This window comes from Microplitis demolitor, chromosome 4, assembly GCF_026212275.2.
Source record: "Microplitis demolitor isolate Queensland-Clemson2020A chromosome 4, iyMicDemo2.1a, whole genome shotgun sequence".
Lineage (NCBI taxonomy): Eukaryota > Metazoa > Arthropoda > Insecta > Hymenoptera > Braconidae > Microplitis > Microplitis demolitor.
The window spans coordinates 2121184-2134890 of NC_068548.1; the positions used below are offsets into that span (position 1 = coordinate 2121184).

The 13707-nt window shown below is 30.1% G+C and overlaps 3 protein-coding genes across 3 annotated transcripts; all 3 read right to left on the minus strand.

Annotated features, from left to right (window-relative positions):
* Window positions 1-296: 296 nt before the first annotated feature.
* On the minus strand, window positions 297-2342 carry LOC103570316 (TD and POZ domain-containing protein 1). The gene is made up of 2 exons (XM_008548020.3): window positions 2219-2342; window positions 297-1601 (listed from the first exon to the last, which is right to left on the minus strand). Exon 2 carries the CDS (start codon window positions 1544-1546, stop codon window positions 599-601), a length of 948 nt encoding a protein of 315 aa, XP_008546242.1. The 5' UTR covers window positions 1547-1601; window positions 2219-2342; the 3' UTR covers window positions 297-598.
* A 931-nt stretch (window positions 2343-3273) lies between these two features.
* Window positions 3274-8507, minus strand: Helicase (putative viral DNA helicase and primase). Its single transcript, NM_001414867.1, has one exon. It carries the CDS (start codon window positions 8458-8460, stop codon window positions 3688-3690), a length of 4773 nt encoding a protein of 1590 aa, NP_001401796.1. The 5' UTR covers window positions 8461-8507; the 3' UTR covers window positions 3274-3687.
* A 1342-nt stretch (window positions 8508-9849) lies between these two features.
* Window positions 9850-11959, minus strand: LOC103570314 (uncharacterized). The gene is made up of 4 exons (XM_008548018.3): window positions 11829-11959; window positions 10978-11076; window positions 10783-10896; window positions 9850-10693 (listed from the first exon to the last, which is right to left on the minus strand). Exons 1-4 carry the CDS (start codon window positions 11877-11879, stop codon window positions 10118-10120), a joined length of 840 nt encoding a protein of 279 aa, XP_008546240.3. The 5' UTR covers window positions 11880-11959; the 3' UTR covers window positions 9850-10117.
* Window positions 11960-13707: the final 1748 nt, after the last annotated feature.

Below are 13707 nucleotides of genomic sequence, written 5' to 3' on the forward strand. Positions count from 1 at the left end.
TCTATAATTCATGACTGCTGATTCGTAATCATGATGTATTAAAGTTTTTACTCATGTATTTTTATCAAATGCATAAGTTATATTATATATATATATATATATATATATATATATATATATATATATATATATATATATATATATATATATATATATATATATTTTGATAAAACAAAAGTACAGTATTGTACATAAATCTATTTATTTAAATAAAATAATTATTCATTGTCATTATAAAAAATTCAGAATCATTTAAACTTTTTTAATATTCTAAGTACTTTTGTACCCATTTTCTATCTTATCATAGTGCTAAAGTAAACAATAATTGATAATTATGTATCTAGTACTCAGTTAAATATTTAATTAACCCCGTAATTAATATTTTGTTATTTATTTTTTTTAAATATAGAAATTACGTGAATTTAAAAATTGTATTTTGTACTGCACAGAAGAAAATAATTTCTTGGCACAAAAAAATTTTTATTCGCCTTAAGAAATCCTTTTTTTTGTGTAGATATTTGATCAAAAACCGATTACAAATAATTATAAAATATGTAAAAAAAAAAAAACATTGAGAAATTTTAAATTAATCTGAGTTTTAGTCAATGACTTTTTCAATGATTTTAAATAATGACTGGGGTATGAATTTACACGACTCTTTAAAATTATCCAAAGTTAGAATTTCTCTGCGATTGTTCCAAATAAACGCAATCGCGCGTTGTTGTAAAATAAATACATCGTCTTCTTTCTGGTCTTCAACTAATTTTAGCAAATCCAGTACATTTTCTCTCGTTATTTTATTACTGAGTAATAATCCGCATAAATTAATCAAACAGGATATCTGATAATCTTTCGCGACATCAAACAATTTGACCGCTAGTTCAAAATCGTCATTAGCTTTGTCGACTTTTCCAGTGTACAAAAACAGAAATAATTCTTCTGCTGTTTCCGAATCAATTTTCGGTAATCTGATATATTTTTTTCTGAACTTGTTCGTAGTCGTCATCAGCATTGACTTGAAAACTGGACTTTGTGATACTAAAATTTTTTTATGACACGGAAATTCTCGGTGCTTTATTAGCACAACGACGTCACTGCATTCGATATTTATGAGAAATTGTTTCATATCTCGATACAAATTTGTTGCCATCAATTCGTCTTTGAATCCAAACCAGGTGATTTTGCATTTAATACTCAGGTAATATTTAAAATTATCATTTCGTTCAGCATTTGAGTATTGCAAGTAATAGTACGGGAAGTCGATATTAAAATTACAAGACTCTTTCCAATCAGGAACATCTTTTATGTGACAGAACATTCCGTTTGTTTGTAACTCAATAATTGCCATCGCTGATTTATCGAAAGTTTTTGTTATTTTGACATCCAAACTACTCAATTTACCCAATTTTACTGAAATATAAAATTCTCCACATGAATCTGAATCTAATAATATGATGCGATGGGAATCCAGCCATTCATCATAATTATCTTCTATTTTTAACAAGAAGTCGTGAGTAATTATTTTATTTTGCGTTGATTTGGTCATTTTATGACAGTGCTTTAATTTTAAATTGACTATAAATTTACAATAATTCAATTATCTGGAATGAAAAATATATAAATTTTTGACATACATTTGATTTTAATAGAAAAAATGATACAGAAGTCTTCAGCGGGAATGTAACTGACGATTTTAAAAATACTAAAATTAGCCGCGTCTAATAATTTGATTTTTTTGAAAAATTTAAAAAATGCATTTACAGTTTTTTAAATTTTCTACATGTGTATATTTTTAGTTTTATTTTTTTTTTTGTTTCAATTTAATTGTTTAAAAAAACATAGAAAATTTTCAATGTAGCAGATATATGACAATTTATAAATTTTTAATAAATAATTAAATTTAAAAAAGCGCGCCTGATATTTTAATTATCTAAGTGTGCATTTTTGAATTTTTATTAAAAATTTAAAAAATTTTTAAGTGTCTGCTATCTTTACACTAATACTAAATAATTTTTGAATTTTTTTTCAAAAAATTGCACCTTCAGTTTTTTCAATTTTCTACATGTGCTATTTTTAGTTTTTTTTTTTTTGTAATTAATTAGTAGAAAAAAATTCAATAATTATTAATTGTATAACTTCCGGATATGAAAAAAAAAGGTTATTTTAATTGTAAATGAGTATTGAGAGATTAAATTAAAATCACAAAGAAAAAACTCACTGTTTTGTAAATAAAAATTACCAGATTTTTCAATACTATTTTTATGAGTATTTTTTATGGGATTTATTAATTAACTAAACGTTTATTTACTCATTAATTGCGTGTTATTTGTTTATGTGAACACTACAACTATACGTATATTCAGGATATTAAAACAGAGTTGCCAAATATCTCTATTGTTTTTCCACTAATTGGTAATTAATTTTCCCCTAGATTGAATATTTACATCTTCCAAAATAAAAATTATTATTTTTTAATAATTCAAAAATTTAATCATTTGAAATTAATAGTGTTTGCTATGAAAATTAATATTTTAATATTTGTAAAGCCTAAATTTTATAAAATTTATTTTTTTAAATGGCGAAGCAGTAATCGATAAAGAAGAAATGGTTTTGAAAATTTTTTTGGCGGCATTTTGTTTATAATTAAAAAATTTAAATAAATTCAAAAATTAACAAGTGAGAAATGTTTACTACAATAGGGGGATGTCTTGTTACGTTTTATGAAAACAATTACAGAAATTTTGGAATTAAATCATTCAGACCCGCGCAGAAATGATTCAAAAAAATTCAAAACGATTCAATTTTAATACTATATAGATATACATTCCTCATGTTAGTAAATCGTTTTGTTTAATCAGGGAAGAAAGCAGGAAAGTAAGGATAGGAAGGAATTGAAAAGGAGAAAGGAACTTTCTTACCCTGGTTAAAAATACTGATTGAAAAGAATTGAGAAGCGGTAAATTTATAGAGCCTGCATATCTATATATACAAACAAAAGAATTAAAACTATTGAAAAGAATTCGAATTTCATCATTTTAAATTCTTTTCAATCAATATTTTTAAGCAGGGTAATCAACACTTTATAGATAAATTCAGAAAAATAATCATAGTCTGAAGCAGGAATCGAACCCAGACCATGCCGATTACTACTTTTTTTTTTTTTATATAAAGTTTATTTGCATTATCATAAAAAAATACATCTTTATACTTATTGCTAGGCTGCAAACGAAACTTAAACATTATGCCTGTTACATATTAGTATTACATACATGTGTTGTAATGTTGGTCTTCTGGTTTGGAGCTACTTACATTTATGAAATCTTTGATAAAGATTCTGTTATTAGTTTCTGATTGAATATGTGGTAAAAGTTTCTCTATATGTTAAGAATGACATCTATTGTTTGTGTATTAGCGGTGAAAAATAATAAAAAATATACCGTTACTAATTCTCGTAAATAACGCTGTAATGCAGAAAACTATGTATTCATACACACACATGTGTTTCGAAACTTAAAAATTAAAAGTTTTTTTTCAACCAGTCCGAAAACATCTAATAAAAATGAATAAATTCTCGCAAATTCTAAAGCTTCTATAAGAATGAATAAATTCTGCGAAGGAGTATTAAACATTTTTTCATACAACCACAAAAATCTATCATTACTTTTTTTTCTAGAAATATAGTATACATTACTCACTGGTTATGATTTGGAGACGATCAAAACGTTGTTCATTGGTATTGTAAAACTTATAATACGCATTCTTAATTTTAAGTAAAATCCTCGTTGCATATTCCATCTTACGATCAGTTATTGCATTAGTTGCCTTACTGACTTCGCGAATGATCAAGTCTCGCATTTGAGGAATAGATATACTGCAATGTTCATTTTCGGACAATAGTTCACTAATATTCCCGCATATTTTACCAAATACTGACTCTATCAAATTAACATGACTAGCATTTGTTGGTGGTAACCCAACGCCGATATATTCAATCGACACATCATTATTAGAATAGTCATTTCGATTACACAGTTTTCGAAAATGTTGGCTGAAGTCACTTATGAAATCGTTCAATTGGTAATTGTTTCTCGTTGCTCTCTTTGATTTCTCAATAGCGCGTTCAACTCGATATTTCAAGTCGTCCATTTTAATCGAATACCCAGTAACAACTTCTATTCCACAGAGATCCATTATATAGTACATGAGACTGTTATGAATCAGAAACTTTTTCATAATTTGAAGCGACGAGTGATTTTTTATCGTCGGTATCACCAGCCCGAATTTATTTCGCGTTAAACAAAATGTTGCATATATCGAATTGTAAAGTCCGATCGAAGTTGCCAATTCTTCAATAGACGGTTGAATAGTGCATTCATTTATGTATAAAAGTAATTGATTGTCATCAATAACCTCGCGGAAATTATAACACGGTTCAATACGATTCGTAAAATTGAATATTGAAAGTCGGTCTTTGATCGCTTCATCAGCTTCGATCTGCGGAATCTGATTTGAACACCCAAATATGAAGCAAATTGGGGTAAGTTTTTGGTAGCCTTTGTACAAATCCCGTTGGTCCATATGATCTTCACCGGTTATTGTTTTGAGCAGTGATTCTTCTAATCGACGCACTTCTTTGATGCAAACAACGTATGACTGAAAGGCCTTTATCAGATCCGGTGAAGGCGATGCTGCGGTCGCTGCTGTCGCAAGGTCGGATAGTACATTAAATACACTAGGTTCCGCTGCACGAATTATCAAATTGGCTAGGAATGACTTTCCGCATCGTGGCTCACCGTAATACAACGTGAACTTCCGGCAATTGTTGAATGGTTGAAACAGTAGTGCGCAGTGTTCTAAATAGTCCGTTATGGTCTTGGTATCGAAACGGAATATTATCGATATGCTTAATAACGCATTATACATACAAATGTCTAGTAGCTGCACAGGCTCATTTATTGTCGACTTCTTATTCCGTTTGACATGACTATTAGACCCAGTAGCTCTTTTCTCTGAATCAGCCTTTTCGGAATCGTCATTTGATGGCAGTCTTTGAAACGTTATGTTAAAAGCTCGACGAAAATTTTCATTTGTTTCGCAGGTAAACTGACTCAAATCAAATTTCTGCTTTGTCAAACCAAATGGATCACCTTGTAATGTAACAGACAGTTTTTTTTCTTTTGATGACATGATGCTTTCTCTCATTAATTGAATATTTCGAGAACGTCGCGTTATGTCAAATTTAACACGAATAATGTCCTCATCAGAGTTATAATATTCCATGAGAGACCACACGAATGCGACCGAAAATAAACGTTTATGCGGGTGATATGTGAACCCATTAATGATATTATCAAAGAGATCATTCGGGTTCGTATAAATTTCATAGTCAAATTGACTATCGCGCTTACCCCCAATAGCTTTGTACAAATTGTTCAAATCACTTTTATAAAGATTGTTGAAGACGTTGCTCAATGAAGATGTCGTTACTACAAAGTTCTTTTCATTTATCAACGAATCTATACAACGTGCTATGGCCATTATTGAATTGCAGTCAATACAGTGATACTGCATAACTGGTAACAAGTAGAATAATTCGTCTTCATTTTTTGAACTTCTGTCTTTGAGTATCCGATCAGTAATAGTATTAATTGCGAGTAAACGGGTTTGCTTATCGAATACAGATTCTCCTATTTTTAGCAAACCTGGAACCATTACTGACAAATAGAACAATTGGTCTTGTGATGTTAAGTATACATGGATTAGCTTTTTCCAATTGTCGATTCTAATTATCAGCTCGTCATTGATAATGCGCAATTGTGTTTGATAATTATGTCCGTTAACGTTATTTACAGTGGCCATTATATTCAAACTGCTATTATTACTATCGATATTTTCATTACTACTATCGCTATGCTCATTATTATTACCGGCGGTCTTATCGAAATTAGTCTTTTCATAGTTCGCAGTATTCTGACTGTAATTGTCGTATCTATTATTATGAGTGTCGCTTATTCCTATTGGCGGCAAAATACAAAAACTGCTTGCGTTTTCAAAATATAGCTGTGGTATTCCACTCATGTACAGACCGGTTATGTTATTAAATACACCACGCAGTGTACACACAAAGTAACGATATTTACCAAAATGGACATTTTTCACAGGAATATGTTCGTTGACGTAATTATACCAGGCGTTTTTTATAATCTTCATAGCCAAATTTCGACACTTAGACTCTGTTATTGATGAGTTTTTATTTGCAAATATTGGGATTATATACATCTGTAACTTGTCGTACATGAATCGTAATTTGCTGTTAGCTGTTGTATCACTAACGAAATTAGACATTTTGTATTCGATGTATAATGGGTCTTTATAGATGTACATTACGTTATTGTTCATAACGTTGCGATAAAAGAGTATTAAGTAACGACGAAAAATAGTTGTTACGATTTCTTCCAACATAAGGTCCGTCAAATGTTTGTACAAAGGTAATTCATCGTGCAAATATAAGCGGCATAGTTCGTCGAAAAGTAACACATCATAGCTAATTGATGTACTTGAAACTAAACTACTTGTTTTGTTTGGATTTTTTATACGCTCGCGACTAATATCACTTGGGGCTGAAATAAGTGCGTCGTTAACCAGCCGGGATTCAACTCGACGGCGCATGAATACAGAGGTCGCTAGTTGCTTCAATATTCGTAATGGCTCGGGAAAGATACGACCTAACTCAGCCATACAATCTATTTTTATCAAAGAGTCAAGGATCCAAAGCAACTGCCGATTATCATAAGAGTCATACAAAGTAATTGCGCGTCTAATCATTGCAAAAATGACTTGTTGGTTTTCTGCGTTAATCATAAGCTTTTGCGTTGTATACATTACCGACAGTACTAAAACATAGAAAGCGTAGCCAGCTGAATTATCTGGCTCGTGGCAAAACTGAACTAAGTAACTCAAGTACCGATGGACTCCCCGGAAGTTAACGCTATTTCCTGGGCTTATTTTCGTCTGTTCGTTTGATGAGAACGTATCAGTTATGGGTGTTTCTATTTGATAAACATGTCTAGCAATATTTCTTCCAATGCTGTCGAGAGTCAGTAAAATATGGCGTTCTAACTCTGTTGCGTCGACATGAACATGGTACAAAGGGTGCTGATGGGAATTCGCATTTCGATAGCATTTGTTGTAATTTTCCTGTAATAAATTCTGGACAAATTGCTGAAAGTTACGATTGTTGCTTTCTAGTATAAAATTTCGATGGCTCCGAATGAACGCAGGTATTTCACATGCTGCGGTATTGAACACGGGGCATAATTTTGGTATGCCATCATCACTATCAACTGATGGCTCACAGTCTTTTAGTATTGCAATTACATAGACCACTTCCATCTCCATGTTATCTGTTATGTCCCACTCTTGAGAAATTTCATCATGATATAACTGTTGTGTCAATCCGCCATGATGATTAAATACTATCTTAGCAAGAATTATATCCTTTCCTATATTAAAGTCATTCGTTAATTGCATCTCAAAATCAATGTAATCTACTGCAGATGGAATAATGTCGATATTGTACAGCTCATGGTTTCCTTGAAGCGACAAATTGTATATATGCCCATCGTGATCTGTTGAATATGGTAATGGTACGCGAGAAACATGGCTTATTTCATACCGTTTAAGTATGGGCTTCATATAATCCGATTTTGATTTATTGAGAACATTGATAATGTGTTCATATACGTTTATCGATACTGATACATTTATATAAATATGAACACTACATCCATTGTCTCGAAAACATGCGACCACATTTTCTTGTAAGTTTATAGACGATAGATCTAAATGTGAATTTATTTCCTTCCATAGATTAAGCAAAATATCGTCTAAGTATGAAGCGTACTGGCTACTGGTCATTTTTGATGCACATGTGTTTGTCTTACACGGTAAGCATTCTAGAACCAATGTTAACATTGTCACGTAATTTCTAGTCAAATCAAGATATAAAGCATGTCCACTTAAATGGAAAAGATCCTGAAAGTTCTCCAGAGAAAATGGCACGTTAGAGTCAAAATATAAATTTTTTTTGTTAAGTGCATCATATAACACTATTTTACTGCCTTGATATTTATTGATGTTAGTTATATGATATGATTCAAATTTATTATAAAATGAAGTCATTTGTGAAGCCACATTAGCATTATTTGCTGTATTGTAATGTTGCAAGATATTTTTCTCAGAAGCTTGAAATGCGCCTTTTTCTCGGGAGTAGTCGTCATTACCTACGTCTTGAGCTTCCTCAATGGGTAAAGGTGTATTATTAACGCTAGGGTATAGTTGATGGTGTGATTTTTCTATCGCAATAGGGTCATAACACTGACGTTTGAAATTACACTTTTCAGTAACATTGATACTATCATTGTTTCGTTTTTCACCAATGGAAGCATTAGTGAAGTCCATTTTGTCGATGGTGAAACACTGAAGGCTAATTTTTTCAACGATTACTGATCATTAAGAGCATTCTACCTAAGTAGTATAATATGTGTAATATATCTATCAATCGCATATTGACTTAAATACATGTCATATGGAATATATTTGTCGCTATGACAATATTCACTTATCTTTTCTGTTTTCGAATGCATGATAGTATCAAAGTCCGAATAAATTGTCGAAAATTCGGATTATTCTATTGTTAACAAATCTTATGTTTTAATGACTTAACATTATTCTGTATGTCATCACGACCCAATGACGTTATCGTGACGCGTATAACTTTGTTTTTCTTTATACTACAAGCTCTATCGATGAAATATCAAAATAATAGTCAATATACTGTTAAAAATTGAAAGGGCATGTAATAGTGTTCTATCTTTTAAGCATAACCTAAAAAAATTTAAAATAATGATAGCACTGAAAAAGTTTCAAAATTTTTTCAAACGATGTAATATTTTTCGCAGAAATGATTGAATCTTATATTTTTTGCAGGCGCAGCGATATCACTGGAATACAGCTATATACAATTTTATTTTTATGTTCATTTAGCTTTGACATTTTTTGATAGTCGAATTCTATTAACTCGGAACTTCCCCTCAGTCGTAACCCCCACTACGAACTTCGCTGTCCCCCACCCGATGTCATATATTTGTATGTGGATATATTCATAGCATATAAGAGCGCATGCGTGTAGTTTATTCTCCGATAGAGAAGGGGCATTCGATAGTCGGAATTTCTGATATTTCATAGATTAACATCGAGTTAATGGAATTCGATGTTATTGTTAAATTGTTCTTTAATATTTCTTAATGATGTACGCAATTAAGAACTAATTAGGATACCTACACATATATAAGGCATCATTTTTTATTACATCAAGTTGACCTTGTCGGCCACCTCGAAAATTTGTCATCAATTTCGAACGCTCGAAATTGATAAGAAGATATCGTTCAATGAAATTTGAAACTGCGCATATAACGATACAGTTAACGGAATAATTACTCTACAATATCAATGATATAAATTTTTGTGGTATTTAATGGTATTTACCAGTATGAGCTGTTTTTGTAAATCATCAAAATGCACTCTTTAATATTTTACTGTAAATTAATAGCCTGTTCTTACTTTAAAAAAATCATAATGATCAAATCCAAAAAAATATAAAAGTTTGAATAATAACATTGTTAAAAAATTTTAGTTGCAACAATAAAAAAATATGTATGTAGATAACATATATACTGTAATTAATAATAGATAAGCCAAACAATGCTTTTTAACAATTAAATTAATAGCAGCGTAAAAAATTTATCAATAAAAAAATTCATACTCAAAATTTTATAATTTCAAAATATCTTTATTTTTTCAAATGATTATTTATTAAACATGATATTTTTCTGTACTATATATAATTTGTGGTTAATTGCATTGTTTTTTAAGATCATAGTATACATTTTTCAGTTCTCAAAATTTGGAATCATGGAATTAGAATAACAAAATACAAAAATATAAAACTGATATAGAAATAAGTAAACATTCAATTTTTCATTTTAAAAATATTGTTAATTCATGTTCGCATAAATCGAATTCTTCATAGTTGTCACATGTAAATTTATGTTTCTTATTAATAATTTGTAGATACTTTCCTTGATCGTTCAAAATAGTTTCCTATTTCGATAATTTCATCTGTTGATAGCTCTCGTGTAATTCCATCAGAAATAAATAAAAATTTAGGAATCGATGACCTTACGGTGGGAGCAATGTTTGGAACAAAAGGTTCTGGGGTTATGGTTGTGGTTGGAGGCTTTGACGGAAATGGGAGTGCTGGAGCTGGTTTTACAGGGTTCGGAGAGTATTCGGTTGGTTTTGACGGTAATGGGAATACTGGAGCTGGTTTTACAGGGTTCGGAGAGTATTCGGTTGGTTTTGACGGTAATGGGAATACTGGAGCTGGTTTTACAGGGTTCGGAGAGTATTCGGTTGGTTTTGACGGTAATGGGAATACTGGAGCTGGTTTTACAGGGTTCGGAGAGCATTCAGATGGAGGGTTCGATGGAGATGGACATGTTGGAATTGGTCTGTCAGGAATTGGAGCAGCCTTCGGCCTGGGTTGAGCTGGTACAGATCTTTCTGTTGGTTGAAATTTGCTTATGATTTTTCCTATTGCTTCCCCTGCATGAGTCTTAACTTTTTCTACAGCCTAATAATAAACCACAAGTTTAATATTTGATCAAAAACACAGTAAATAAATTAATTATCAATTAAATAATCATAAAAATATATATTTACTCTATCGGCTTTGTCAGCAAATCTATATTTAGAATCACCAATAGCCCGTAAGATATCACCAGAAAGAGAATGCCTAGGTTTGTCAGAATTATCGTGAGGATGGAATATACTGAACTTAAAATATTTAAAAAGGTATTTTATTAAAATTTCTTATAAAAGTTATCGTTATATCAATTAATTTGTTAATTTAATTACCAATCTATCGACAGCATCACCTTCTCTATACTTTAAATCACCTATTTTTCGAAAAAAATCTCCAGTGTAGCTGTGTTCTGTTGCAGCAGCATAATTGTCCTATATTAATGTGGGAAATAAATTTCAAATTATAACCAAAATTACCCCGTGAAAAATGAATCATATGTGCTTTATATATGGTCTGCATATCGCTATATATGACTCATATATAGATCATATCTGACACATATATGAATCAGATATAGATCATATAGAATCAGATATAGATCATATATGAATTAGATATAGATCATATATGAATTAGATATAGATCATCTATGAATCAGATATAGATCATATATGAATCAGATATAGATCACATATGTGTCATATATGGTCATATATGACACATATGATTTATATTACATATCACCATATATGAATTATTTATGATCCATATATAAATCATATACGGTTTATATATGAATCGTAGATGTCATATATGACACATATAATCTACATATCATCATATATAGAGTATATATGGGTCATAAATGACGCATATATAAATCATATACGGTTCATATGTGGATTACATATGAATCGTATGTGACGTAATATGTATCACATATGACATATATACGACTATATATGATTTGTTTTTTACGAAATCTGAATACAGTTAATTAACTAAATTACCAATATATTAAATAATTGTTAATAAGTAAAAAATTTATTTACGTAATGTAAAACCAATTTTATGATCGAATTATTAAAAAGGGAGACATAAAAAAATAATTTTTATGTGAAACTTTCAATGGGAAAACAAAATGAATAATAAAAATAAAAATTATAACGAAATCGAATAATACCTGGAGAAATATGCAAGCAGACAGAACTATGATGAGTGATTTAGTCAACATTTTAAGTTATTTTGCGTGATAACTTGATGTAGTTTGAAGTAATATAATCTTCGAACTAAATTCACTATGATATAATTGATTGATTTGGTCGTCTATTTATACTTATAATTCCCGCCATTGAACAAACGTCATATCAGTATAATGATAATAATAATTTACAGAATAGATATCACGCTCTGGTTTAAATATGAAAAAGTTTCGATTATTGGATAAAATTTTTTAATTCAATCATATTAGGATTAATAAAAAAAAAAATTTTATGAAACATTATTTTGCAGAAATATGCTTTATCAATGATTTTAAAGGAAAAATCCTTAAACTAAAATACAAAATTTATTTTCTTATTATTTACTGAAAAATTATAATCTATCCTATATGATACTAATTGATTTGGATGTCTCAGATCTTTATTGATAAAAAACCATCTATTTACGTTTTTTTTTATTTTGACAGGGATGTTATTTATAGGAATCATTGCAGATCTAATGATTTAGTTCCTTTTAATCTCTTGACTTCTAAGCTACGGTCCAGTAGTTCAGTTGCTAATTTTTTCGGGTGTTTGAAATTTTTATCAGATTTTGATAGCGCAATTAATTGCAAATAGTTGTAGTTGAAAAAAAACAAATTTTATGCTAGAGTATTACATTTTATAAAAATTACGTTTCATTGTGACGGTTACTCATGAGTATAAATTGACTCATTTTTTATTTTTTGGTATGAACTAATTAATAATGTACGCGATAAAAACCTCATTAAGAATCTATCGACGATCGGTTTTATGATTTGAACAAAAAATTATTGGCTGATGTATGAAAATATTTTGTAAAATCTCTGTTATTCTTATTATCGTACCTTAACTATTTATTCAGTTATCCGGAATAGTATAAACAACATTTTCATCTTTTTTAACTTCCCGCTAAGAAAATGGACGATTTTCAAAAATTTCGGGAAGTTATTGTTTTCACCCCGATTTTCGAAAATCGAGTTTTCATCAGAAGTCGACGTTTTGAGGTCCTAGGAAGCTATTCTGACTATTTTCAGAATGATGTCCGCGCGCGCGTGTGTGTGTGTGTGTGTGTGTGTGTGTGTGTGTGTGTGTGTGTGTGTGTGTGTGTGTGTGTGTGTGTGTGTGTGTAAACTCTTTGTAACTTTTGAACTAATGAATCGATTTAGATGGTTGAGGTGGCAATCGAAAGAGCTTATTGGCCATCAACTTTCCTGAAAATTTCAGATTATTTGATAGAATAGACTCGAAAATATTTGCGCATTACGAAAAAAAAAAATTTTTTTTTTAGTTTTTTATTGATTTCTCAAAAACGACTTATACGATCGACTTCAAAATCCAATCAGCTCTAGTATTCAATAAAACGCGTCGATTGCCACCTCAAACATCAAAATCGGATAATTCGTTCGAGAGTTATCGCGGGAGAAAGAAATGGTGAAAAACGGTTTTTTCTAAATATTTTCGAAACGACTGACGCGATCGATTTCAAATTTTAATCAGCTCTAGAATTCAATAAAACGCGCCGATTGCCACGTCAACTATCAAAATCGATTGATTAGTTCAAAAGATATCGGCGTTGAAATGTTAAAAAAATAACATTTTATGTTATTTTTTCCGGATAAATCATAATATAACGTACTAAAATGTGCCTGATATCATACAAACTCATCTTTTTTATGGTTTTTTTTTATCATATAATGTCATCGAACTTGGTTTTTAGTTTAAATCATATTATCAACAAAAAAATCAATAAAACGTAGTTTTTAATATTTTTATCGGATATTTCATATTTTATTGTTTCTTACATGAGTCAAAACTTATTTA

What these genes read in the sequence shown, in the direction of transcription:
- Helicase (NM_001414867.1), bottom strand. Translation starts at nt 8,460, where the DNA reads ATGGACTTCACTAATGCTTCCATTGGTGAAAAACGAAACAATGATAGT.
- LOC103570314 (XM_008548018.3), bottom strand. Translation starts at nt 11,879, where the DNA reads ATGTTGACTAAATCACTCATCATAGTTCTGTCTGCTTGCATATTTCTC. An exon ending in CTGCTTGCATATTTCTCCAG is followed by an intron (nt 11,077 to 11,828) that starts GTATTATTCGAT and finishes ACATTAATATAG; the next exon opens with GACAATTATGCTGCTGCAAC. An exon ending in TTGCTGACAAAGCCGATAGA is followed by an intron (nt 10,694 to 10,782) that starts GTAAATATATAT and finishes GTTTATTATTAG; the next exon opens with GCTGTAGAAAAAGTTAAGAC.
- LOC103570316 (XM_008548020.3), bottom strand. Translation starts at nt 1,546, where the DNA reads ATGACCAAATCAACGCAAAATAAAATAATTACTCACGACTTCTTGTTA.